Source organism: Brienomyrus brachyistius, chromosome 9 (genome assembly GCF_023856365.1).
Source record: "Brienomyrus brachyistius isolate T26 chromosome 9, BBRACH_0.4, whole genome shotgun sequence".
Taxonomy (NCBI): domain Eukaryota; kingdom Metazoa; phylum Chordata; class Actinopteri; order Osteoglossiformes; family Mormyridae; genus Brienomyrus; species Brienomyrus brachyistius.
Genome location: NC_064541.1, coordinates 6,153,867 through 6,178,778, shown reverse-complemented (window position 1 = coordinate 6,178,778; position 24,912 = coordinate 6,153,867). Strand labels below are relative to the sequence as shown.

The 24,912-nt window shown below is 42.3% G+C and overlaps 1 protein-coding gene across 4 annotated transcripts in view; it reads right to left on the bottom strand.

The window, feature by feature from the left end:
* adcy2a (adenylate cyclase 2a) overlaps positions 1-24,912 on the bottom strand; it is a 78,722-nt gene that overhangs the window by 8,968 nt on the left and 44,842 nt on the right. For 3 of the 4 annotated variants that reach the window (XM_049025495.1, XM_049025494.1, XM_049025497.1), the window contains 17 exons: positions 20,782-20,931; positions 16,487-16,635; positions 14,947-15,058; positions 14,003-14,130; positions 13,449-13,607; positions 13,203-13,335; positions 11,521-11,697; positions 10,716-10,759; positions 10,174-10,254; positions 9,927-9,996; positions 9,680-9,777; positions 8,595-8,679; positions 7,280-7,417; positions 5,604-5,723; positions 4,454-4,638; positions 3,406-3,490; positions 162-320 (listed from right to left, as the gene is read on the bottom strand). In XM_049025495.1, the coding sequence (XP_048881452.1) occupies positions 162-320; positions 3,406-3,490; positions 4,454-4,638; positions 5,604-5,723; positions 7,280-7,417; positions 8,595-8,679; positions 9,680-9,777; positions 9,927-9,996; positions 10,174-10,254; positions 10,716-10,759; positions 11,521-11,697; positions 13,203-13,335; positions 13,449-13,607; positions 14,003-14,130; positions 14,947-15,058; positions 16,487-16,635; positions 20,782-20,931 (2,073 nt within the window). The remainder of the gene's footprint in view (positions 1-161; positions 321-3,405; positions 3,491-4,453; positions 4,639-5,603; positions 5,724-7,279; positions 7,418-8,594; positions 8,680-9,679; positions 9,778-9,926; positions 9,997-10,173; positions 10,255-10,715; positions 10,760-11,520; positions 11,698-13,202; positions 13,336-13,448; positions 13,608-14,002; positions 14,131-14,946; positions 15,059-16,486; positions 16,636-20,781; positions 20,932-24,912) is intronic. The other variant, XM_049025496.1, reaches the window with a different exon arrangement.

The following is a 24,912-nucleotide window of genomic DNA, read 5'->3' as shown; positions in this document are numbered from 1 at the left end:
CTGAGATACACATCGGCCCACCTGCCTCACATCATTCATCCAGCGTTGGGTGAATGGTGATATAATTACTTTGATGACCATGGGATTTAAACTCATGACCTTCTGGATCCAGGTAGAGATCCCTAAGCCAACAAGCTTACACACCGGCCCACCAGCCTCACCTCATTCTTCCAGTTCCGGGCCAGGAAGTGTTCCGCCACATGGGCCGGCAGGACGTTCTCCAGCAGCACGCGATTCAGGTTCTCCATGGTCTCGATCTCCTCGCACTCCTTCTTGAACTTGTTCTTCCACAGGAAGTCTAACCTACAGTAATATTCATTCTGTTACAAGAGGACACAGAGGTAAAGGAACTGTATAAAAATCCGGTCACATGGTTTTCTGTAGTGACAAGACAAGAAAAAAAGCTGGGTCTTAGGGAGAGCCATAGAGAGAGTTTTGCCAGTTTGGTTGCAGGTTTGTCTGGGTATGGTTTGTGCTGGCTAACCAATCAGGCTAGCACATATCCAGTAACACACTCATGGTAGAGTTTCCAGCTTAATGCTAGTTCTTCTCAATGACGTTACTCCATTACATTGAATTTGTTTAGCAGATGCTTTTATACAATTTGGTGTAGAATGCAGAAAGCAGGGGCCAGCCAGTCCCAGGACTGACCAGGGCCCTTGCCCAAGGGCCCGACAGTGAAATCACTTGGCGGACCCTAGGATTTGAACCGACAACCTTCCAATTATAGGTCCAGGGTTCTAATCCGCTGAACCACACACCACCATACTCTATTACTGGGCTGGTTTATTTAATCGTGTAGCAGGAACCAAATCAGCACATGGCTCCATCTAAGGCTCCAAAAAGACCAAAATCATTCGTAATTCTTATCCCCTCCTCACATAAGGCAGCAATGACATTACACATTACATTACACATTACAATCCCACATCACAGGTGACCTCAGCCCAGGGACGGATTATGGGTTGTGTGGGCTCCTGGGCAAAACGTTTGCGAGGCCCCCCCCACCACCACCAGCACCACCACCACAACCACCACAATTCAAGGGCCAAACGCCCTCCCTATAGGGTCAGGGGCCCTTGTAGGCAGAGGATCAAAGAATGTAGGCCCTCTAAAATAGAAAAATGAAAATACATTGTTGATAAGCGTTGCAAATTGTTTTGGGCTAGGGGCCCCACGGGCCCCCTGCACCCCAAGGGCCCCTGGGCAGCGGCCCCGCTGGCCCGGTCCGTAATCCGTCCCTGCCTCTGCCACACCCTCACGGCCGTTAAGGGGGTGCTTGGACTCTGCTTACTGGGTTTGGGGATATCTGACGACTGGGAGTCTCACTCGACCATGAGAACCACCAGCATACAGATTCCAGTCCCTCCCTATCAGTGTTCCCAAATGTATCAACACAACTGTCCTTGCCTATATAAGGATGCTCAATGCAATTTAATTTATATTTGCCCATATAACCAAGTAGCAAACATGTATAAAACCTATAGGCTGTTCAACGACCTAATTTTCCTTTCTCAGTTGTGTTAAATTTCCTTATCTCCTGTTTCCCAGGTGAAATGGGTACGTTTATCAGCAAAGGGGACATTGGCCAAAATGAGTTGGCAATTACTGACTTAAAGGTAATGTTCTGACCTAATAACTAGTCCAGAAGAACAACCTGCCAAGTATTTTTTGACATTAATAAACTAAAAGAACAGGATTACAAAATGGATTAATATATAAAGTAGGTGTTGCAATGAAGCAAAATTAAGATTATGTTGCATAACAATAAACATAATAACAATATTGTTGAAATTGCTCCCATATAAGGTAGTATAATATAAATGCAGCATGACGTGCCCATTAATATGTCATTAATCACAAGCCTTGGCTCTATTAACCATATAATCATTTCAAAGCAATTAGCTTTCAATCAGCCGTGCATATGGCAAAATGATAATCGCTCATCTGAATCGGAAGGACCCTCTGTAAACCACAATCAGCTTCAAATTCCAGTTACGTAAGAGCTCCTCATTTGGGTCTGCAGAGAAAAACCCACACTTGAACCCCGTGTGAGTGTAGATACTGTCTCCGAAAATCTGACGACACGGCTTCGGTCTATAAATGCATGAAGGCGCAAGCCCCATTTTTTTTATAAATGAAGGTCTTTGCACTGTAACCTGAAGTAGGCTGTCTGTTTTAATTATGTCAAGACGATGGGCTGTTCTTTGGCCCGACAACAGCAGGCCAGCATGTCAGCCCAGATACGTGTTCTAAATCCGCCCAAAAGAACCTCAAGCCTTTGTGGTGATGAAAGACTCACTGAGCGTGCGGAGAGGAACGGATCTGGAGAGGGTTTCCCCGAGTGAGAAAGCGTTAAATAGGCTCTGAGTCTCTGAGGAGAATGTCCTGGGTACATTTCAGCGGCGACACAATTATTCAGACTGAGCTTTGGTGTCAAGCTCTGAAAGATGCATGTATTATGACCCAATTAAATCATGCACCAGGATCCAGGGAGCTCTTGTCAGGTTGCATGTTACAGGAAATAAATATTTTTTTCTGCCTATTTTCTAGTAATACCACTGCGATTTCAGGTGGTAAATATGAGTACTGTATAAAGTGTTAATTAAAAGGAATACACGCAATGTTTACTGTAAAATGTTTTCTCAACAATGCTTTTGTAAAATAGTCTTCCCACACTGTTAAATTGACCCTTGGGAGTGGAAGCGGTAACCGATCGCTGACGCAAACTAGATCCTTCATATAGGGGTAACGTAAAAGCAGGGAAAGTTATGACGATTCCAAGAACCCTATTTGGAACATATTCGGATTGGTCTGGGTTGGGGGCCCAATACGATACACCTATGTAGGGCCCAAAATCACTTGGCGGCAGCGCCGCCCACGAGGTCCTTACAGGGAGCGTAAGTCAGACTCTCACTGCGAGGCTTCATGCTCCATTTGCTTAACATACAGTATGTGAGAACTCTAATCAGGAGGATGTGGCAAGGCTCAGCCCTGTTCACTGCACCAGAAACATCAAACATTTCACTGGATAGTTGAATATGCGCTTCAGTGAAGTCATGTGGGCATTTATGTCAAACGACAATAATAATAATAATAATAATAATAATAATAAAGTGGGCTTTATTGTCATAGCAGGCACATACAGTCAGTGACAGAAATAACCATTGTGCAATGTAATAAGATCAGCCTTCAGAAAAGGTACTTACAATGCCAGTGATCATGCTACATTAAAAAAATGCAGAAGTAACACGTTTTTTTGTTAATTTTCAAATTGAAATTCTGTGCCAATTTGTCAGGCGTGATAATCTGGCCTGGGACTCTCAACCTTCAGCCAGCTGCTAGGTAAGGCGCGTTGTAATGTAACTGTTACAGCGAAAGCAGGCAGGACGTGGGCCACCTTACCTGTCTGGCCAGAACCAGGAGAGTGATGAAGAATATAAAAAGGGAGACGGAACCCATCGTCTTCAGGTCCTTAAGAACCCCCGGGCTGGAAGCAAAGAGCGGACAGAACACATCAGATAACGTGAAGGACTTTCCCAGCCACCGTGAGGTTCACTCCCCTCGGATCGCCAACAAGCCGTCAGTTACTTAAACTTGTCACTTTGGCTTAATCGCAGCTGACGGTGCTACGGAGCAGAGAGCCCCAGCCGCTGTCAGCTCAGGACGTTCCCGGGTCCATCTTAGACACATTCCTGTCTCTTAAAAAAAAACATTTTCTGTTCCCTTCTCAAATGCATGCAGTCAGTGAATGGATATTTTTATTGCAGGGAAAGAGCTACAAATGTTGCACATCATTCTGTGCTGATCTAGGTAGGGAAGACGTCCTGAAAGGCGCTCCTGGCCATAAGAGAGACAAATGCTTCACACCATGCCTATAAATACCGAGGGAGCCAGCGAGGACCAGTGCATTCTGGGTATGCTGTTTGGCACCCCATAAACAGCACATTTAGACTGGAAATAGGCATGTGTTTGGGCAGAAAGGCCTTTTAATCCAAAACAGGGTCACATCCACTGGCCATAAGAGACAAACCAGGGGTGTTAAGCATTAAACACCCTCATAAATTATCACACAGCCATGGGGTAACTCTATTAATAGAACCACTGACCCTGAGATAAAAGATATTTATGCAGAAACATGTGGCATAAGGTTCACTAATGAACTAAAAGTCGAGCATCTAATTTGAATGCAGCGGAAGTCACACCTAAAACAGCCAACTGAATATTTAAATGCAAACCGATTATTTAAATGCACATTATTGTCATTTTCCATTGTACAGGTTTGTTTTACTGCCGCCTTTTTGCTCTGTGTTGTTCTATAAACATCACCCTGTTTTCCTTGTTCTCATATTCTGCTCTGCTAAACAAATAGTGCCTAAGTGAATCATTCAAATACCCGCAGCAGCCACGCAACAAGCACACGCCCCGTTTGGGTGATGTCACCAGGCCTGACCGTTCTAAGATGTCTGCCTTGTAGAGGAACTTGCTGTACTCGTCCAGGGCGGGCGAATGCGTCTGCAGGAAGATGATGTTGTAACCCACCACCGCAGTCAGCATCATCAGCATCTTAAACTCGTAGTGGATCCTCAGGAACACGGAGCAAGATATCAGCCCCAGGATGCAGCTATAGATAAAATACTGACAGAAGACAAAGGGGTTTTGAAAACCAAAACACGCCAACGCTAGGAAGACCTACAAGATCCCTTACAGAAACCCAGAATGGCTTAGAGTTTCCCCGCTGCTCAGTCTCATATCAACAGAAAAATATGATGGACAGAATCACAAGTCCTTGACAAAGAAATTAATGGGCATTCATCAGTCAAAGTAGCAGGGAGTGCTGACTGATTCAAATTAAATCCTCACTGGAAGAACCGAAGCGTTGAGCTGATTAATTAGATTTCAAATGCTTTCAAATCTCATTATTGCTTAAATCTGAAGAGAGGCATTAAGCCTATATGCGGGGAATCGGAGGGCGATTCAGAAAAGCAGAGCGGTCTTGATAACAACACACCTGAACTGGGGTGCGGCTCGGCGGCTCGGCCCTGGCATCCACACTAACACCTGTAAAGCTCACACTTTTCCCCATGTCCAACCACCCTGTGTGAAATTAACTTGGCAGCGCATCACTGCCACAGCCAGCTGGTTCCACATCCGAGTGAATTAAGTGAGTGAATTCTCAGGCAGGAAACAGACAGTGCTGGTCCATTTAATTAGACCACTACTCATTGTCTTCTGATAAGGCAAGGCAGGGCAGGTTTATTTAAAGGCCAACACATTTTCATATACGAAGCTATCCCAAAATCCTTCACATACGTAAGGTTAAAAAAAGCAGAATAAAAATGAATATAAAGACAGAGTCTTTAAGATTTAAAACAGGCAAAGGCTGAGGCGCCCCATGGGTCCTCGAGGAACTGGGTTCCAACTGCCAGTCAATGAATGACTGAAAGCCGCTTCATCATTTTCGCATTTAACAATTCATGAAGAATATGAAACACTTAAGCTATTTAACACTCAATTAAAACAATAGATCAGTCGATGTCAAGTCAATCTTAAGTCATAGTAGTCATAAATGACAAACAGAAAAAATGTGCAGCTCTACTTACAGGAAGGTAGAAACTGTTCTTCTCCATTATGTGTATTTGCTGACCGCTGGTGTGGTACAGAGTGTCGTTTGATATATTATGGACTGAAACTGGGGGGGTCATGCTGTCTTCGAAGAAGAACTGAAATACAGAAAAATAACGAATTCTAGCAAATCATTTATACATGAAAAGGACGAGAGAGGAGTAAAATGAGCTGGGAAATCTACCTGTAACATCATGTCATTGTGTCATGTAAAGGGAAGTATGTAACATAATATGTACGGAACACCCAAAAAGATATACAGACGGACTGATGTGTTTCATGTATTGCATTCGGGTGAAGGACACAGGTCATGCTGACCCAAATAAGCGATTCAGTTCAGACTATGGCCTTTAGCAGCCCGTCAACAAGGAAAATTCAGCCTAACAAGCCAGCCGTCATATTTCAGCTCGATGCGTTTGACAAACAACGTGAGCAGGAAACCACATCAGAATCTCTTAAATTGATTTGTGGTGACGTCTAAACCTGGTACTGGCTACTCAAACTGTTATTTTCCCCAGTGGCTAAAGGTAAAGGAGGAGAAGCTTCTGGCTCCCAATCAGATATATTCCGCTTTTAGGAAAGACAAGGATAATAACTTAGCGATAAGATTTATCAATTAATCACCAGCACAAATTTACATCTACAAAGCTACCATCTCGATTCCCTTATTTTAAGGACATACAGGTAATTTATTAACAGTGATAGTCCAGGATTGAAGCTGTTGGAGGGACTAATGCGTCTTTTTATCATTTGACCTTTTTAAACATTTCTCATCTGAAATGCGCAGACATGTGATGCTTGACAGTCAGGGAGGGAATGATATCCCCCCCCCCCTGCCATAACTAAGATTTAAAAACCCATGCCTGTATCAATATATCTTCTGTATGGACAATTCAGAGCACAAGGATATTACAACCTGTCTTGTCTTTAAGAGTTTATTTTACAAGTTCTCTATTGTGACCCTTTATTTGACCAGAGAGGGCTGGCATGTAAGGAAATTAAATCACCCTTCTCCTCCCCCATTCCTTCTCTTTTTAGCCATTATGCTTCAGGGCACTCGGTGTGTAATGAATTTTTTTTAAACCGAACCTTCTTCCCCTCTGGCTTATTCCAAGGTCCGGTCATCTGTGAAAATGTGCTCTACACCAGAACTCCTCTGTGAAGACCCGATAATTTAGCAGCACAGACAAACCCTTAAAAGCAGCTACATTTAAAATAGTTAGATGGGAAAGAAATTGCAGAATATTTTAAGTCTGCGGGACTCATTAATGATCAGTGTTGAAAACAAATGCACACAAGCAGGATGAGCTAAAACATACCTGAGAATGCAGTGGCTCAACAGAGCTGGAAGCTTAGATATAAAGAAAATTAAATGGGCTTGGTGATGCTACAGGTCAGAAACAGAGAGCTGATTTTCAGTGTGTGAATGTGGCCGTTTTGAACGCTATATTTGGGAACCGCAGACCACTGGGCCATTGCCCAAAGCACTAAAGGGATAATATTCTTCATGATCTTTTTACCTTTGCTTCATTTTCTGGTGTGTTTTGCATTTTAAGTTTTGCTTTTTCTTTTTTTCCATCTTTATACTTCTGGCACAGTAGCTTTCTGGGTAAAGGGGGATGCAAATGGAATGTTAGGTCATCGTGCAGCTCACCATGTTGAAGACAGCCATTATTAATATGAGGGCTGTGGTGGTCATAGTGAGTGTGATCCGTGGCCACGGCTTGCTAGCGATGATTCCGGATGATCTCAGGACCCAGAGCCAGGATGTAGATCCAGATTTGTTGCATTGCTAAAGTGGGAAAAGCAATCAGTCTACAGGTTGCAAATCCAGCCCAGTCCATAAGGAAGTTGGTCCATTTGGACCCTAAATGTCTGTGAAGTACATTTTTTAACATTGTACATTGTTTTAAAGCTTTAGAAAGATGAGAGGGCAGGTAGTGCATTCTGAACTGAGTACATTTTATTCTCAGGAAACATTGGTGCAGTGGTTAGCACTGTTGCCTCACACCTCTGGGACCCGGGTTCGAGTCTCAGCCTGGGTCACATATGTGTGGAGTTTGCATGTTCTCCCCATGTCGTTGTGGGGTTTCTTCCAGGTACTCCGGTTTCCCCCCACAGTCCAAAAACATGCTGAGGCTAATTGGACTTGCTAAATTGCCCGTAGGAGTGCATGTGTGAGTGAATGGTGTGTGAGTGTGCCCTGCGATGGGCTGGTCCCCCATCCTTGGTTTTTCCCTGCCTCGTGCCCATTGCTTCCGGAATAGGCTCCGGACCCCCCGTAACCGAGTAGGAATAAGCAGTTGGGAAATGGATGGATGGATAGTTGTAGGAAAAAAGGTTCATTCTAATCTGCATAATGCAGCATATTAAAAATGTTCTGTTCCTAGAATTACTGACATTTACATGTCCTCACATTTAAACACAGTTTCCTAAATCGAAATGGCAAAATTACCAATAAAGTAACAAAAATGACAATCTTTGTTGAACATTTCAGATATTGAAAACCTAAAATAGCTCGGGGAAAAAAAACACTACCTATGCTACTTAAGAGGTCATTGACGGATTCTTCTGTAATTATCCCCCCTATAAAAATAATATTCACATATTTCATGTGTGAGTGCATAAAATCCTATGTAGAATTATAGAAGTCCTCAATTTGCCAATGCAGCAAGGCCACACACATTTCAAAATAACTATTTAAATAGCTACCAGTAACCCCAGAAAATCTGTGAAAGGCATCGTACACGCTTTAAGTTGCTTAGTTAACACACAAACAGTGGCGTTTCAAATCTTTGGCAGACACATAACATTAAAAATATTTCAGCAAAGCACTGGCAAATTAAAAAAATAAATGCTTGCCAAAAAAGGTTTGTGTTTTCAAACAAAAATGTCTGTTTATCGGCGAGTGTCTGTATATCTATGTGTATACATGCATATATACATACATATAAGAAAACATCACTCACCAGGAGATGACCCATAAAACAGAGTAAGAGGATCAAGGAGAGCAAGAAGAATGCCATCCCGAAGGAAACTCCCAGCATCGCGGTCCTGTCAAGTCAGAGAACCTGAATCGTCAACATCACCTCTGATGCATGGGTTAAATAATGATATATAAAACCCATCCATCTATCATGTGCATGGCTCATCCACAATTTCTGCATTTATCTGTAGACTTTGGGAGGTGGGATTTCAACCTCCAAGCCTGGAGGTAAGAGGTATGAGCAACAGCACTGATATGAAAATACAATAACTATCCTTGAAAAATAACAGCAACAGGAATACAATCTCATATACACATATGTGAGATACACACACACACACACACACGCAGTATGTGTATGTACATGTATATATATGTATGCAAATATGCAAATATAGGTGTGTGTTTGTGTGTGCTTGTGTGTATGTGTGTGTGTGTATATATATATATATATATATATACTGCACCACCATGCCGCCCCCATATATATATATATATATATATATATATATATATATATATATATATATATATATATATATATATATATATATATATATATATATATATATATATATATATATATATATATATATATATATATATATATATATATATATATATATGGGGGCGGCATGGTGGTGCAGTGGTTAGCACTGTTGCCTCACACCTCTGGCACCTGGGATTGAGTCTAAGTCTGGGTCACATGTGTGTGGAGTTTGCATGTTCTCCCCATGTCGTTGTGGGGTTTCCTCCGGGTACTCCGGTTTCCCCCCACAGTCCAAAAACATGCTGAGGCTAATTGGAGTTGCTAAATTGCCCGTAGGTGTGCATGTGTGAGTGAATGGTGTGTGAGTGTGCCCTGCGATGGGCTGGCCCCCCATCCTGGGTTGTTCCCTGCCTCGTGTCCATTGCTCCCGGGATAGGCTCCGGAACCCCCGCGACCCAGTAGGATAAGCGGTTTGGAAAATGGATGGATATATATATATAATATCCTGGAGTTGGATGGATGGATGAAGGTTCTTAGAACACAGTGATGGATTTTTCATTAGCTTAAAGGACACTTACTTCGGCAGTACGAGAATCTGCACGATGAAGATGCAGAAGAAGATGAAGCAGGCACAGGCTACATAATACTTAAATGCCGGCAGGGTGGTGGCCCTGTACTGTAGGGGGAGAGAGAGAGAGAGACGCAGCTCAGGGCCGACATCTGTCTGCTACCGGGAACGATAACCAAGAGAACATGGGGCCTCGCGTCACAGAAGTGGCTGTCTGTTTACTCCGTTAATCCTCTAAGGAGTGTCGTCCCACTCACCTCCTTCTCCAGGGCCTTATTGTGAAAAAACAACGAGACCCTCTGAATATCTTCAGATTTTAACCACTGTCTGAAAGAAAGAAAAAATAACCTTCAAAAAATGAATTTAAGAGGGGATCAAGTGCTTGTATTTTTTTCCAATATGATTTCAGTGTGATGTCAGTTAAACATAAACAGATATTTATACAAAAGCACAAAATGTTATTTTCAGTCCAGTGATTTGGAGTAAATAATCGATGTGAGATACTTTTGGGAATTAATGCCGTCAATGGTACGTATCATCCGCTCATTCAGTTCCTCCTCAAATCTCTTCTTCTGGGATTTAGTTCTGGTTTGAAAGAAAGACACGGTTATTGCGAATAGTCATCAAACATGGTGCTGGAGTGTTTGTGAGAATGAATTAAAAATCATATCGACAGACGTTTTTCCATATCAGGACAGATGGGTAGTTGGAGGGTATTAACACCATCTTTCCCACGGAAAATATCCATCGTCAAATGAACAGGATAACAGCCCAGAAACATCTGGCATTTCAGAGGGAGAATGAAACTTGAACTGATGATGTCATGCACCACTGTCCCTAACCGATCATAACTGACTTCCATGTTTCTCCTGTGGTCTGTCTCAGCCCAGTACAATTACCATGGATACTGGAGCTCATTTCACTATTGACTAGATACCCATAATTCCAAACTGCCATTTCATTATACCTACTCAGCTTAAATATATAAATCAGCAAGAGAACTTGTGTTTATTGCATAATGCTGAATAGCCAGAAATGCGACGTACCTTTCTGAACGCCTCTGGAAGTGATACTGACCCAGTGGCACATCCTGAAATTAGAATGCTAATGTTAACAGAAGCACAACACCCGAGCAGCGACGTCCATCTTCTAACCACTAGAGCTTAACCCAAGCAGCGCAGGGTGCAAGGCTGGGGAAACTTTACAGGATGCCTGTCCATCACAAGGCACATGGCTGGGAAAATCTTGGACGGGATGCCAGTCCTTTGCAGGGCACAGACACAATCATTTAGACTCCTTTGGACTGTGAGAGGAAACAGGAGGATCAGGAAGAATCAGGAGCCTATACAGCAAAGGCAGAATGTGCAAAGTGCACACGCACACACACAGGTCTTTATATCCTTGTGGGGACTCTCCATCCACTTCTATGGTCATAACCCTAAACCAGCCAAGACATCCCCATGGGTGTCCTGTGACCCTAGGCCATTCTGCTGTGCACCCCCATCCCCCTCACCCTGCCCCCCCAAGCAGCAGAAAACAATTTCTTTCAATTCAATTACATATTAAAAACATTTCAGTAGCACAGGCTGCTAATTCGCTAGCTCGCGTCCATTTCACAAGAAAAGTACTGAAATATTTTAATTAGTGTAAATAACTAATGTCACAGAATGCTAACAGAGGAGGTATTTCTGATTTCTTTCTCTCACTCTTTTGCATACCCACTAGGGTGGGGCAGCCCTGATCCCTGAGCCTCATATCATGTGGAATGTCGATATGAAGGTGCAGCCTGAACTCATTGGCTGCCCCCCCCCCCCCCCCCCCCCCCCCGGGCCAAAAGACGAGCAGACCCACCGCGGTGTTGATCTTGCCGTTCTCATTGGTCATGCTGTCGCGGTGGTGAAGGTTGGCGAACGGCTTGGCGGCCCCCCAGGACTCCAGGTAGCGGGTCATCCGGACGGAGGCCCTCATCTTGGCGCCATCCAGCGTGTGTCGGGGTCGGTAGTGCAGCTGGGGGCTCCGCCTCTCCGCCTGCGTGTTACGACGCCAGGTCAACACGACAGAGAGGCGCTAAGAATTCCGCTTTAAGCAGGGATGCCAACTTTGGTCAGCTGGCTGGAATGAGATTTAATTCGAAACAAGTCTGCACACACATGCACACGCATTGACATCTAGGTAGCAGTTTTATTACCTTGTAGATAGTCTGTAGGGTTTGCAAACTACCTCAACACTTAGTCAATTTGAGGTTTATAATATAGTATAATATACTGTAGTATACAGTGCAAGAACATGCACAGATTCACAGCGGCAAGGTGAGCCCCCAGAAACAACAAACCAGCCCCCAGAGGTGGGAAATTCAGGTCCAGAGAGTAAAAGTCCAGACCAAGATTTTGTTTCAACCAACCAGTTGTGTTCTCTGTAATTATGACTCATTATGCTTAACTGGTTGGTTGAAACAACATCTTGGTTTGGACTTTTACTCCCTGGATCTGAACTTCCCACCTTTGCTGACCCTTGCAAATACACACAATTATACACAAAGTACACATTAAGGTACAGTACATGAACATTGAAATTCTTGAAAATTCACAACACATTCAGGGTTTTCGTCTTGTTTTTTGCAGGACATGCTTTGGGTGTATGGTTTACGTGATCAAATTATACATGAGTCTGTATGCATTGCATTCAGAAATGTTAAGGTCTAAATACGACGCAAAGCATGGCAATTAAGAGTTGTGAGGCTTGAACTTAAGCAAAGTTTCGGACACCAGGCACGTTAGTGGCTAGAACAGGCAGGTTCTGATCCAGACGGATTGTACAACTGGCGTTAGGATCACACTGTGTTGGGTATTCAGGTCTACAGCAATGTGATCATTATTCTGCGCACAGTCAGATATCTCACAAAGCAGTGCAATGATGATCAGACAGGAAAAAGACAGTGGGATTGTCTCTGAACACTGAAGGATCAGAGACAGGCCAGCCAAAATGACCACTGGCCTTCTGAAATGCAGAGCCGGTGACTGAGCCCCGTACCTGACAGTGCGAGTTCATTAATTATGCCATTCTTATGAATAATTACGCTGATAAATTTAGACTTACACTGAAGGCTCTGCCTCTCCGTAGTACAGTCACAAATATTTAATGTGATATTCATTTAAATCCATAAGCATCTCTCACAGTGTATTAAAAAATATGGTATTCCCACAGTGTATTATAAATATGTTATTCTCTATAATCCATAATTGAATCCATGCAATAATATGCAATAATGTCTTTGTAGAAGGGCTTAAGCAAAGCAGCAATTTTAAAGCATTTAAAAAAGAGAAGGTCCCCCCCACCGGGATTTTGGTCGTTCATTTGGCCCCTAGGGCTTTGGTGATTTAATAACACTCTTCACCCGTTAAAGAAGAATGAATGACCATGCGATGACCTCAGGCTGTTGTTGAAAATGTGTTGGTGACAGCATTCAATCAGATCATGGCAATAGTGATCCTCTTTTGATCTCGTTACCTACAGACTTTAACGTCATAGCTTACCTTCGGGTTTATAACAAGGTACGTTATGACGTGGTGCTCCTTCAGGTAGGGGTCTCGGTCCTGCCCATCCCCCTCCTCCACTTTGTAGGCCCCGTTCAAATGCTCAAGCGTGACTGACGTGATGTGGACACGTCTGTAAATCAGATCGATCAAAACATTCACCCTGCTTCATAACTGTCGTAAAACTACCAAGGTATTACTAATTTTTGTTGAACATCGTGATCTGCATCATTGGTCTGTGCTTACCCAGGTACACCGCCAGCCTCCATGTGGTTGGCTAAAGTCACGTCATGTGACCAAACGTCATACTGCCATTTCTGGAGACCGATAACCCCACACAAGACATTTCCGGAGTGTACTCCAACCCTCATATTAATGTCGACTCCAGTGGCATCCCTCACTTTCCTGTAATGGACAAAAAAGTTCACGTTTTTATCGCTTTAAAGCTTTTTGAATTATACCACAGTATTATACTTTTGTTTTACACTTGACACTTTGTTTACACACGCACCACTTGATATTTATACAGTGTCACCTTATTTATTACTATGAATCTTAGTTTTTTGTTATTTATTGTTTAATTTATTCTTTTTGTAACTGTCCTTTGACATGTGTCTTTGTTGTTATTGATGCAGGTACTAGGAGTGAGGCAAACAGTTTTTTGTTGCATGCACATGAAATGACAATAAAGAATTCTGATACAATGCCAAATATTGCATTTGAAATGGGAGCCCGGTACTCAGAATGTAGATTAGAGACACAGGAGACTCGAAGTGAGAAGGAAATACATATATACTTACTTAATGGCTTCACACATATCCAGACCCATTTTCACACAATTTTTGGCGTGGTTTGGCAGCGACTCCGGCAGGCCTGATACACAGTAATAACAGTCCCCAAGAATTTTGATCCTCATACATTCGTTTTCCTGAAAAGAACAAACCTAGAGGTCACATCAAATGTGTCAACCCAAATCAGGAAATGTAGCAACCGCGCTGTACGCTGTTTTAGAAAAAGGACAGAAAAAACAATCATGTCATTCTGTATCACCATGATTAGATCAAAATTAAATTCATTATGACAAATACAATGACAAATGCCTTTCGGCATACACCAAAATACGATATTTTGGATATATTTTCGTCTATTTTTATCTGACTGCATGGCTTCTCGACAGACACAATATTATACCAATATTCAAAAAATAGGCATGCCACGTTGAAATATGGCTTTAATTCGTTAGGCACTTTAATTTAAAAAGAAACATAATTACAAGAGAATAATTCTGTATGATGAATCTGAAGCTGTATATACAGTGATGTGCGGCGTGGTGCAAAGGGCCTGGCGCCCAAAGCATAATGACAGACCGCAGCCATGCATTTGTCTCCCTACTCCCTACCAGAACAAACTACAGGTGCAACAGGACCCGAACTTCAAAACTCAGAAACAGATTCTTTCCAAAAATAAATGTAATATAAATGCTTCATACACACTGATAACTCGTATTTTGTGCAACTAACCACTGGCACCGTAACCTCAGCGCCTTCTTGTCCTACTGTGCATTCTCTTATTTGCCATTTACTATTCTTTATTGTCACATGTTAAGTCCGCAGAGTTACACAAACATTTCATTGTATTCCTACTTGTACAAATGACAGCAAAACGTCTGAATCCTGAATCTGAGTACTTTTGAATACTTTGAATGCTTGAAAAAGTGTGACTACAGCCTCTGTGTCCTGCTTACCTTGGCGATCTGATCAAACTTGCCAAAGAGTTCATTGAGCATATGGACGAGCTCCCCGGGCGAGCAGTCACTGGCCAGGCGAGTAAATCCAACGATGTCGGCATACAAAATACTGCGAAGGGGAAAAAAAACCAATGCAGGTGTGTAAGAAAATCACATAAATGGCAAAGCGGGTGTAGGTGTCTGCACAGGTTCAGTGGATAGGCCTGGATACCCTGCCAGACTCAGGCAGCTCCTGAATGCATAAAATACACATCATCAGATTTTACTGTGGGGGACCCATATTTCTTCAGTTTGAAAATGCCAGCCCTACAGGGGGCCTAAGGTGACATTTTCTCATGAGGTCCACAATTTCTCGCAATGCCTCTGCAGACTCTGCACAATAACCTGGACACTTACACAGACATCATTGCCTGTTGCACTATAACCTGGTACATATGACTGGCCATGTACCTACCTCTTACTTTCCGACTTCTTTGCAATACAGTCGCCCCTCGCCACTTCGCGCTTAGACATTCGCGGGTTTACTCTATCTCCGTTTTTTTGTATATTCATTAAAAAGTTCATCGAGACAGTGAAAATGATGCTTTGTTACGCATCGCAAGCACCTTTGCTCTTCGTATAATGTACGATAATAAAAATATGATATTTGTAACGTCTAATATGTCGTATTTTCTCTTATTTTGTCTAATATATTGGGTAATACGAGTGTAATTGTCATAACCTGCCTGTACAATCCGCTTGTGTGGCACGCCCCCTTATTAACCACGTGTCAACCCCGATCGTGACCAGCTGTTTCCTGTCAGTTTGATTCCTCCGGTGTATTTAAGTCCACGTCAGAGTCTGTAACCCCAGGTCTGTCATTGACGTTTTGATGTTACGTGTTCCTGCGTCCTGCATTCGGAGTGAGTCCAAATAAACCCTTCGATCCTGATTCCTCGTCTCCCTGTTCCTGCTTCCTTGTCCGGCAATCATAACAGTAATGGTGACTGAAGGGTGTTATTTAATGTCTAACAATGTTAGAAAATGTATTTAGAAGGTCGTAAACGGGTTTTCTATGCACTAACTACGAAAATATTCGATTTATAAATAATCACGAAAATTCACTTATCGCGGCAGAGTCTGGAAGTGATTAACCGCGATAAACGTGGGCCAACTGTACTCATTACAGTACAGCGTTTGCATTATATGCTACATTGCACTCTGTGGTTACATTGCACTGTGTTTATGTATTTATTGTCACAACTGTATTCAAATTTATTGCCTTATTGATATACAGTTCAATTGTATTCTGCTTTTCGCACCTTACTTTGTAAAAGTCAGGCAAACAGATGCTCATAAAGTAACGTTAGGCAGCTGAAAGATAACGGTACTTTAGAAAACTTGGAACATTCCAGATATCATTATCCCCATGTACCCCAACGAGGAAACAAAAATATCTGCCTGCACTATTTTTTGACTTTAAGAACGGTGCTTCTTGTCATGTATCATGCATTTCACTTTGGGTTTCTGTTTTAGCCCGTGGAATCGGAAGCATTACCTGACATTTGTGTGCCGCTGAACATAAAGATTGTGAAAGTTGTTGGTGTTCTCCACCTGCCCTAAATTAGGGCCTTGAAGCCTTTGAATGATCTCCGCTTTCATCACCCTTGCGATGTGTGCTGGCAGCAACGAGAGCAAAAGCCGTTCCTGTAGCAACGGCAATAACAGCACCAACATTAACTTTAAAGATGCAAGAAAATTTAAAAACGCAGTGACCTATTGCACTTCTAAGTAAGGATGAAATTGAGGTTAAGGCTTAGAGCACGCCTTATACTGAGAGAGAGAGAGAGAGAGAGATTATTGATGCCTGGGGGGAAATTAGGAAAGGCAGGAGAATAACTTAGAATATAATTAAAGGAACAGATAAATAAAATGTACCAAGGTGAATGAATGCAGAAATGTGCAAACATGAAAAGGCAGAACTTAAGCTTCAAGTAGTCAGAGTTGCAACTATAAGAGTTACAGTCCATCAATCAACCATAACGCTAGCATGCTGTAAATGCAGCAGGAACGATGAAGCTGTTAAACCATGAAGACCCTGCCTCTAACCCCCTAACTGCAGCCTGACCCATGGCAAGCTGAGCTTAGGCTCTCTGATTAGTCTTCAAGGCAGCAGGAATGAAAAGGCAGTGGAAATATTCCCTCATACACTTCAGAGCAGAGCATCTTCCACTGACTGCACTCATCTGTGCCGGAATCATCTCATGGAGCAGACGGAAGGCATCTCTGATGGTTGGGGACTTATTCAGCATTCCCTCCACTAGTGCCTCCTACAGGGGCCCCAGCGCTGTGCCAACCTTCTGGAGGAACTTCATCTTTCAAGCTGATGCCAGCATTGACTCTCAAAAACTTTGTGGAAGCGAACCACGAACAGAAAGGACCTGAACTTCGTCAGGAAGCAGAGGCCCTTCTTGTCGAGGGTATCCATGAATGAACCTCACCGCAGTTTATCTTCCAGGTGAAGCTGAAGGTATTTGTGAGGACAAGGAGTCCTCTGAGGGTCCACCATCATCTCCTTGGTCTTACAGAGGTTGGGCTGGAGATGCTTCAGCTAACGTCGCACTACAAATTTGGTCACCTGGCTCCTTTAACGCTCTTCTTTCTCGCTATTACACCCCACAACAGCAGGCTCACCCGAGAACTTCTGCAGATGACACACATATTATAGGTGCACTTGAAGTCAGAGGCATGGAAGGTAAACAGGACCGCAATGGCAGTGCCCTGTGGAGGCACCATGCTGCTCGCAAGCTGTTTAGATGCCTGCCTCTGTAGCTGTACATGCTGTGGCTTGCAGGTCACATAGTCGATAATCCAATACCAGGGTGGCCTCCACCCGTGCTGCCCTCAGCTTATCTCTCAGTGGTAGGGGGTGAGTTGTACTAAAAGCACCACAGAAGTCAAAGCGCATCATTTCCATAGTGCTCCTGGCTTTATCAATGTAGGAGTACGGTAAATTTACATGTATTCAGAAGATCCCTTTATCCAAAACCACATAATTGGGGGTTAAGAGACTTACTCAAGGGCCCAGGTGTGAAATCACTCTACTGATGGTGGAATTTGGGTCCATGGCGCCCTAAGTGACTAAGCCACACACCACCCATTTCCTCCACGCCGTCACGTGACTAAAAGGCCTAGTAAATGTATAGGTGAGGTTTCCCATGTCGAATCTTCATTGGATTTATTAGTTCGCTCCAATCTGCCATCTATCTCCCAGCTGGCGGACAGCTTGTATCTCCAGATCGTCCTCAAGTTGTTCCACACAATTGTCACGTTGTTATGCGCCACCCTTTCTTCTTTTCTCATCCTCTTCCTCCTGTAAGCATCCGTACTCTCCCTGATTTTCACCTCTGGCTCCCTCCATACTCGCCTCAGCACCCTCAATAGATCACCAACCATCTTCTGGTCTGATACTGTCAATATCGTCACGCAAAGCTCACAGAGCGGAGCCCGGCTTGCTGATTCAATGCAGCCCCTCAGTGTATCACTAGCCCCAGTTGACCATCTACTCATTGTCCCTGTGAAAATTACCCCCTCCCCCCGAGTAATGGCTCTGCAGCCCACGCAAATGCATTGTATGAGTAGTGGTAAATAAAGCTGCAGTACATTAACACACAGGAAGTCTGATTTCTCATTGTCTCTACTAGGGCATGCAACTCACTGACAGAAAATTGACTAACCACACACAAGAACATGGTACCAAGTCTGCATTCTAACAAAGGCACATGTAACAGGTAATATAATAGGTACACAAAGAGAAAAAGCACAGTTAGCTTCTGCTGGACTGGACTTTTTAAGATGTTTGGACACACTGAAAATGCAAAACAAAACAAAAAAAAACTATTCAACTTGCTACTGCCGGAGAACAGCAATGGACTGCAAATTAACTTGTTGAGAAACCAAAGGAGTGAAATTAAACAATTCTTTCAGATTATATATAGACGAAATTCAGAAATAAATAAAACTGCTGACATACAACAGGAAGTTTACAAAGCTGGCCTGACTTTCAGAGGCTGAAAACTAATAAGCATTTCAATATTCAGAAAATACACATAATCTATCAAGGGAACTCATGACACTTAACAGACTTGGTTGGTTCCAATAATATTACCTTTTTATTTTAACACTTCTGTGAATGCGACTATTTAAGTGCATTTGTCATTATGATCTGGAGTTTTGTACACAATGCTAACTAATGTAGCTTAATGAAGCAAGATGATACGTCTCTGATGTCCAGTTACCAAGAAGAATATATGCAACGTGAAATTAAAAAAGAAAAAGGTAAGCAAAGCTAAGTAAGCAACTGACCTTTACATATAAACAACCAAAAGCTAACACAAGAAAACAAGTATTGGTATATTTAAAAATGTAATAAATCATAAGCAGGGACCTGTCCTTTCAGCAGTAAATACAGTCTACTTTTATTCGCTCTTGGTTTAATCACTCTCCTTTCATAGAAAGGTCTAATGTTCTGCTGGGAATTATATGATGTTTAGGTCACAAGTCAAGTAACTAAACACTTAATTAGTTCTACATAATGAGTTACATGCTATATTTAATTGCATAAAATGTCATTCCTATACAGTATATAGGGATCTAGATATAGGGATATACGAGGTAAAATCCTGAATATCTGTAACTCATACTTCTTGATAACACCTTTAGTCACAGCACTATGTGGACCATTCGCAAATTCTGGTGATGTTTCCCTTTCGGCACGCCTAAAAGGCTGCGTTTTACTTGGTGTTGTTTCCATAAATAAAACATTGCAGTTTCAGCGTTAGCGGTGAACCTGCCCGGGTTCATTCAGGTTTCAGCTGGCAGGATGGTTGATGAAGGGTCCCAAACGACCCAGTGACGTGACTCATATCCTCCGAGGAATCGCTCTGGCTCTTTAATGCCAGTGCTTCATTCGCCCAAAACCACTGTGTGGATACAGAGAGCTGATTTTCCCTGCTTGAGGCCTTTATAGACATGAACCGCGGAGCAGGCAGACAGTATGGCAGCGGCTGCCTGCTGTCTGCCTGCATCTGAATATTCTCTGAATATAGTCGCAAATCTTTCTTACGTTTTTGATTCCTTGCTTAAATTTCTTGCTTATAGGGTTTAAAATATCATCGTATTTCTAGAAATTCTTAATTGGTTAATAAGAGGTTTAGAAAACATTGTTATAGCATATTAATCATTTAGTTAGTGCCAATTTAAAAAGTAAACAGGAACAACACACACCAGAACATCAAAGGAACAGCAGCAAGCTGAAACACCCCATAGTCTAATTCGAGTTACAGTACAAATGCTGTGTACTCGTTCTGTAAAACAGCAAACAGCAAAAAAGAAAAGGGCAGTAATAATCCCAGAGAACACCGCGTTTTCAGAACAGCATTTTAAAGCAAAGGAGATGTTAAAAGCAAGCATGCAGACTGCTGTTTCCCAGAATGCAAAGCTCTTTAGTCCTTCAATAGGCATTAAAATGAAAATACTACATCAATGAGAGCTTTCCAGAAGAATCTGTCATACAGTATAAAACGAAAGACAGAGAAGCATAATGGATAATAAATTATTGTTTTATTTATATGCTCCTATTTCCTGTACTACCTTACTATGTCTTATTTCATTTTTAATGTTTTATGAATATAGATATATCTAGAAAAGAACCCTTATTCTCTGATAAATGATGTTGGTACAATGTTAATGTGAAAAATCATAAAAGATGCACGATCCCGCCCAATAAACTCTGCGAAAATAAAAATAAAAACACTCTTCACAGGAATGATGCGAGGCAGAAACCCGCCTGACCTGTTGACGTTTCTGAAACTCAAGCTTGATGGGGGATTTAATGCAGTTGCAGGTGTCCTGGTACGTCTGTTTGAGAGCCAGTTCCATCAAATGTTTGTGATATGCTCCCGCCATGTTGCCACATATGAAGATGATTATGTTAGCCAGGATCTGGAAAAAACAGGAAACATGATGTCATTTGTACAATGTTTCCATCACCAAACAATATAAAGCAACTCTCACATATGCAGGAAATGCCACTGGGGCAGAAATGATAAGCATTAAGTATTTCATTCCTTTTAAAGTGAAAATGTGCTGTGGACTGGAACAGGGCACAGTAAATAAGAAAAATGTATCTTACATTACTTGTGTTTATTTTAATCTGGCCAAAACAATTCAGCAGTTAAATATGCATTTAGTTTAATGTCAAGGTTCTCTCTAAATGCCAATAGCGAGTGAATCTTATCAATATATCCTGTCATTGGCCTACATAAGTTTAAAAACAGTCATGACATTTATTAGTCTATTAAAAATTCATAATTATACAAAGAGCAGTCAATGCTTTTGTCAGAATCCAAAATCAGCTTTGTTGACTGAAAGAAAAAGTTAATTAGATAAATGCATGCTGAATTCACACTGACTGAAAACCACTGCACTTTCACTGAGAAAAACACTGGTTTAGACATTTTAATAAGTTCTTTAACAAGATTTGTTGTGCTGGAATAATCAAATTTGAATCACTGTTCTGTTACTTTGGCAAACTAATTTATGAATTAGCATATGCACTCATTTCCTTGAAAGAATTTTAAATTATTCCGTGTATTGTAGCTATCTGGCATTTCTCCCTGTTTAAAAATGTTATGCTGCATTTATACATGTATAACCAGGGTTGCCAACTGGTCAGTGGGCTGGAGTGAAATTCTCAATTCGAGATACGTCAGCACACACATGTACATGCATTTACATCTATGTAACAATTCTATTACCTTGCAAACTGTCCCAATCCTTCTGATGTAGCTAATTTTAGGTTTATAAAGGATATATATATCAATATAATATTGATTTCCCATAAGATTTCTTGTGTGAGTGTGAGAGTCAGAAAGTGTGAGAGTCAGACAGGGTTGGCAACCCTCTATTACAATGGATGCATTATGGTCCCTATTCTCAACATGGTCTCTGTTCTAATTCCGCGCTTATCTCCTGCAAAAACTCTATAATGATGCTAAAAATATACTTGATTTTGGGTCAAAAATCGCTGCTGTACAGAAATTTGCTGAAATGAAATAATCTCAAAATAATAGTCAAATGTAACAATGATCAGGGCAAATTTGTGGCGCTCAACGGTTATTTCATTAACAGCCCTTAGAAGGACTCTTAACCGACACACAACAACAACAACCAATCTAACATGAACACTACTGTACCCCCCATACCCTAATACCACTCATAACAAAGAAACATGAGGAGGTCTCATTGCCTCGTTTCCACCAGCGTGTTACCGGAACCAGTGCCGGGCTTTTTCCCAATCCAGAACTAGTTCTGTGCATTTTCACCACACAAAATACTGCTCCAGCACAGTACCACAAAAAAAGCTGGTCTCAGTATCTGGCATTACATCAGCGATAGTGGGACAGACTATCACGTCCAAACCTTACACACACCCGGAAAATACAATCCATAACCAATATAGGTTTGTCTAATATGGCCGGTGCCGGCGGTGAAACATCTTGCCAGTTTATTAGCAGAACAACGTTACGTACAAGATCATGAGGCAGATAACAAAGTTCAGTTTTTAGCAGACTTTTTGATTGGGCAATCAAAAAGGACAGCAGTAAAGCAGCGAGCCTGGATACGGGTAATAGAGACATAGCACAACGAGTCATACTCAGAAAACATTTTTTTTCGGTTGGCAGTTTATAAAAATTTATGATCCGAAACAGATCAAAACAAATCCAAAAAACAGAACACATATGAACCTCATTTCCGCCTACGTACCATTTCCATTTCGTTCATTTTTGAACCTGCTGGCAGGTTCCCAAAAGCACCAAGCGAGAACCAGGTCAGCACTGGCTCGGTGTTGGTGGAAACAAGACAACGTGAGGATCACATGTGGACTGGTCAGAAATCACACACAACACAGGTAAGGGCACATGTGACAATCAGGAACACAGCACAGCTATTTCACAATTATGACAGGCAAGGGTTATTTACAGTACAAGCTACGGAGCATGCTGGGATATACAAATGACCCACCTGCTGACCCTTCACTTCTTTTAGAGGTAGATTCTTCATAAAATGAAACTGCAGCGTGTATACATTATCACTACAAATAATGATAAATAAAAAATATACCATCACATAATGTGCTAAAATTAAACCATTCTTGATATATGATTATTGTAAAAAGTCAACTGTTTTTACTGACCCCTAAACTAATAACCCCTGAAATTCATTACACCCAAGCTAGTCCATAATTTTGTTCTGGTTCCTCTAGTTAACTGGAAATCAAGCCCTTGGTCAGCTGGCCCACATACACAGGCAAAGATTCAGTTCATTTGATAAATATCGCTTTCAGCAATTGATGGCACATTAATAAATATGTTCTATAACACGATAGCTATGTTCCTGAAAAACCTTGTGCATAAGCAGGGTTTAATATAGGCAGAGCTTGTTGGAATCCAGCTCTCCCTCCTTATGATTATATTGCACCTTGCTGGATCTCAGCTCCACTTCCTTATGTCTAAATCACATCTAACATGAGCCCAGCTCCACTTCCTTATGTCTAAATCACACCTTGCTGGAGCTCAGCTCCACTTCATTACGTCTAAATCACACATTGCTGGAGCTCAGCTCCGCCTCTTTATGTCTAAATCACACATTGCTAGAGCTCAGCCCTGCCTCCTTATGTTTAAATCACACCTTGCTGGAGCTCAGCTCCACCTCCTTACGTCAAAATCACACATTGCTGGAGCTCAGCCCTGCCTCCTTATGTCTAAATCACACCTTGCTAGAGCTCAGCCCTGCCTCCTTATGTCTAAATCACACATTGCTGGAGCTCAGCTCTGCCTCCTTATGTCTAAATCACACCTTGCTGGAGCTCAGCTCCGCCTCCTTATGCTTTAAATCACACCTTGCTGGAGCTCAGCCCCACTTAATTATGTCTAAATCACACATTGCTGGAGCTCAGCTCTGCCTTTATATGTCTAAATCACACCTTGCTGGAGCTCAGCTCTGCCTCCTTATGTCTAAATTGCACCTTTCTGGCGTTCAGCCCTGCCTCCTTATGTCTAAATTGGACCTTACTGGCGTTCAGCTCTGCCTCCTTATGTCTAAATTGGACCTTACTGGCGTTCAGCTCTGCTTCCTTATGTCTAAATTGGACCTTACTGGCGTTCAGCCCTGCCTCCTTATGTCTAAATTGGACCTTACTGGCGTTCAGCTCTGCCTCCTTATGTCTAAATTGGACCTTACTGGCGTTCAGCTCTGCTTCCTTATGTCTAAATTGGACCTTACTGGCGTTCAGCTCTGCTTCCTTATGTCTAAATTGGACCTTACTGGCGTTCAGCCCTGCCTCCTTATGTCTAAATTGGACCTTGCTGGAGCTCAGCTCTGCCTCCTTACGTCTAAATTGCACCTTACTGGCGTTCAGCTCTGCCTCCTTATGTCTAAATTGGATCTTGCTGGAGCTCAGCTCTGCCTCCTTACATCTAAATTGCACCTTACTGGAGTTCAGCTCTCCCTCCTTACGATTAAAATGCAGCTTACTGGAGCCCAACTCTCCCTCCTTATGATCAAATCAGACCTTACGGAAGCCCAGCTCTGCCTCCTTATATCAAAATCACACCTTACTGGAGCTCAGGTTGCTTCCTTATGTCTAAGCTCTCCCTCCTTATGATTAAATTGCACCTTATGGGAGCCCAGCTCTGCCTCCTTCTGTGTAAATCACACTTTGCCATAGCACAGCTTACCTCCATATGACTAAATCACACCTTGATGGAGCTCAGCTGTCACGCCCTGCTCGTCCTACCCTCCTGTGTGCCATGCCCCCTCATCTACCCCGTGTGGATTCCCCGTGTTCACCAGCTGTTTCCTGTTGATGTCATTAGTTCTATGTATTTAGTCCGCGTTTCAGTCTGTTTCCCCAGTCCGGTC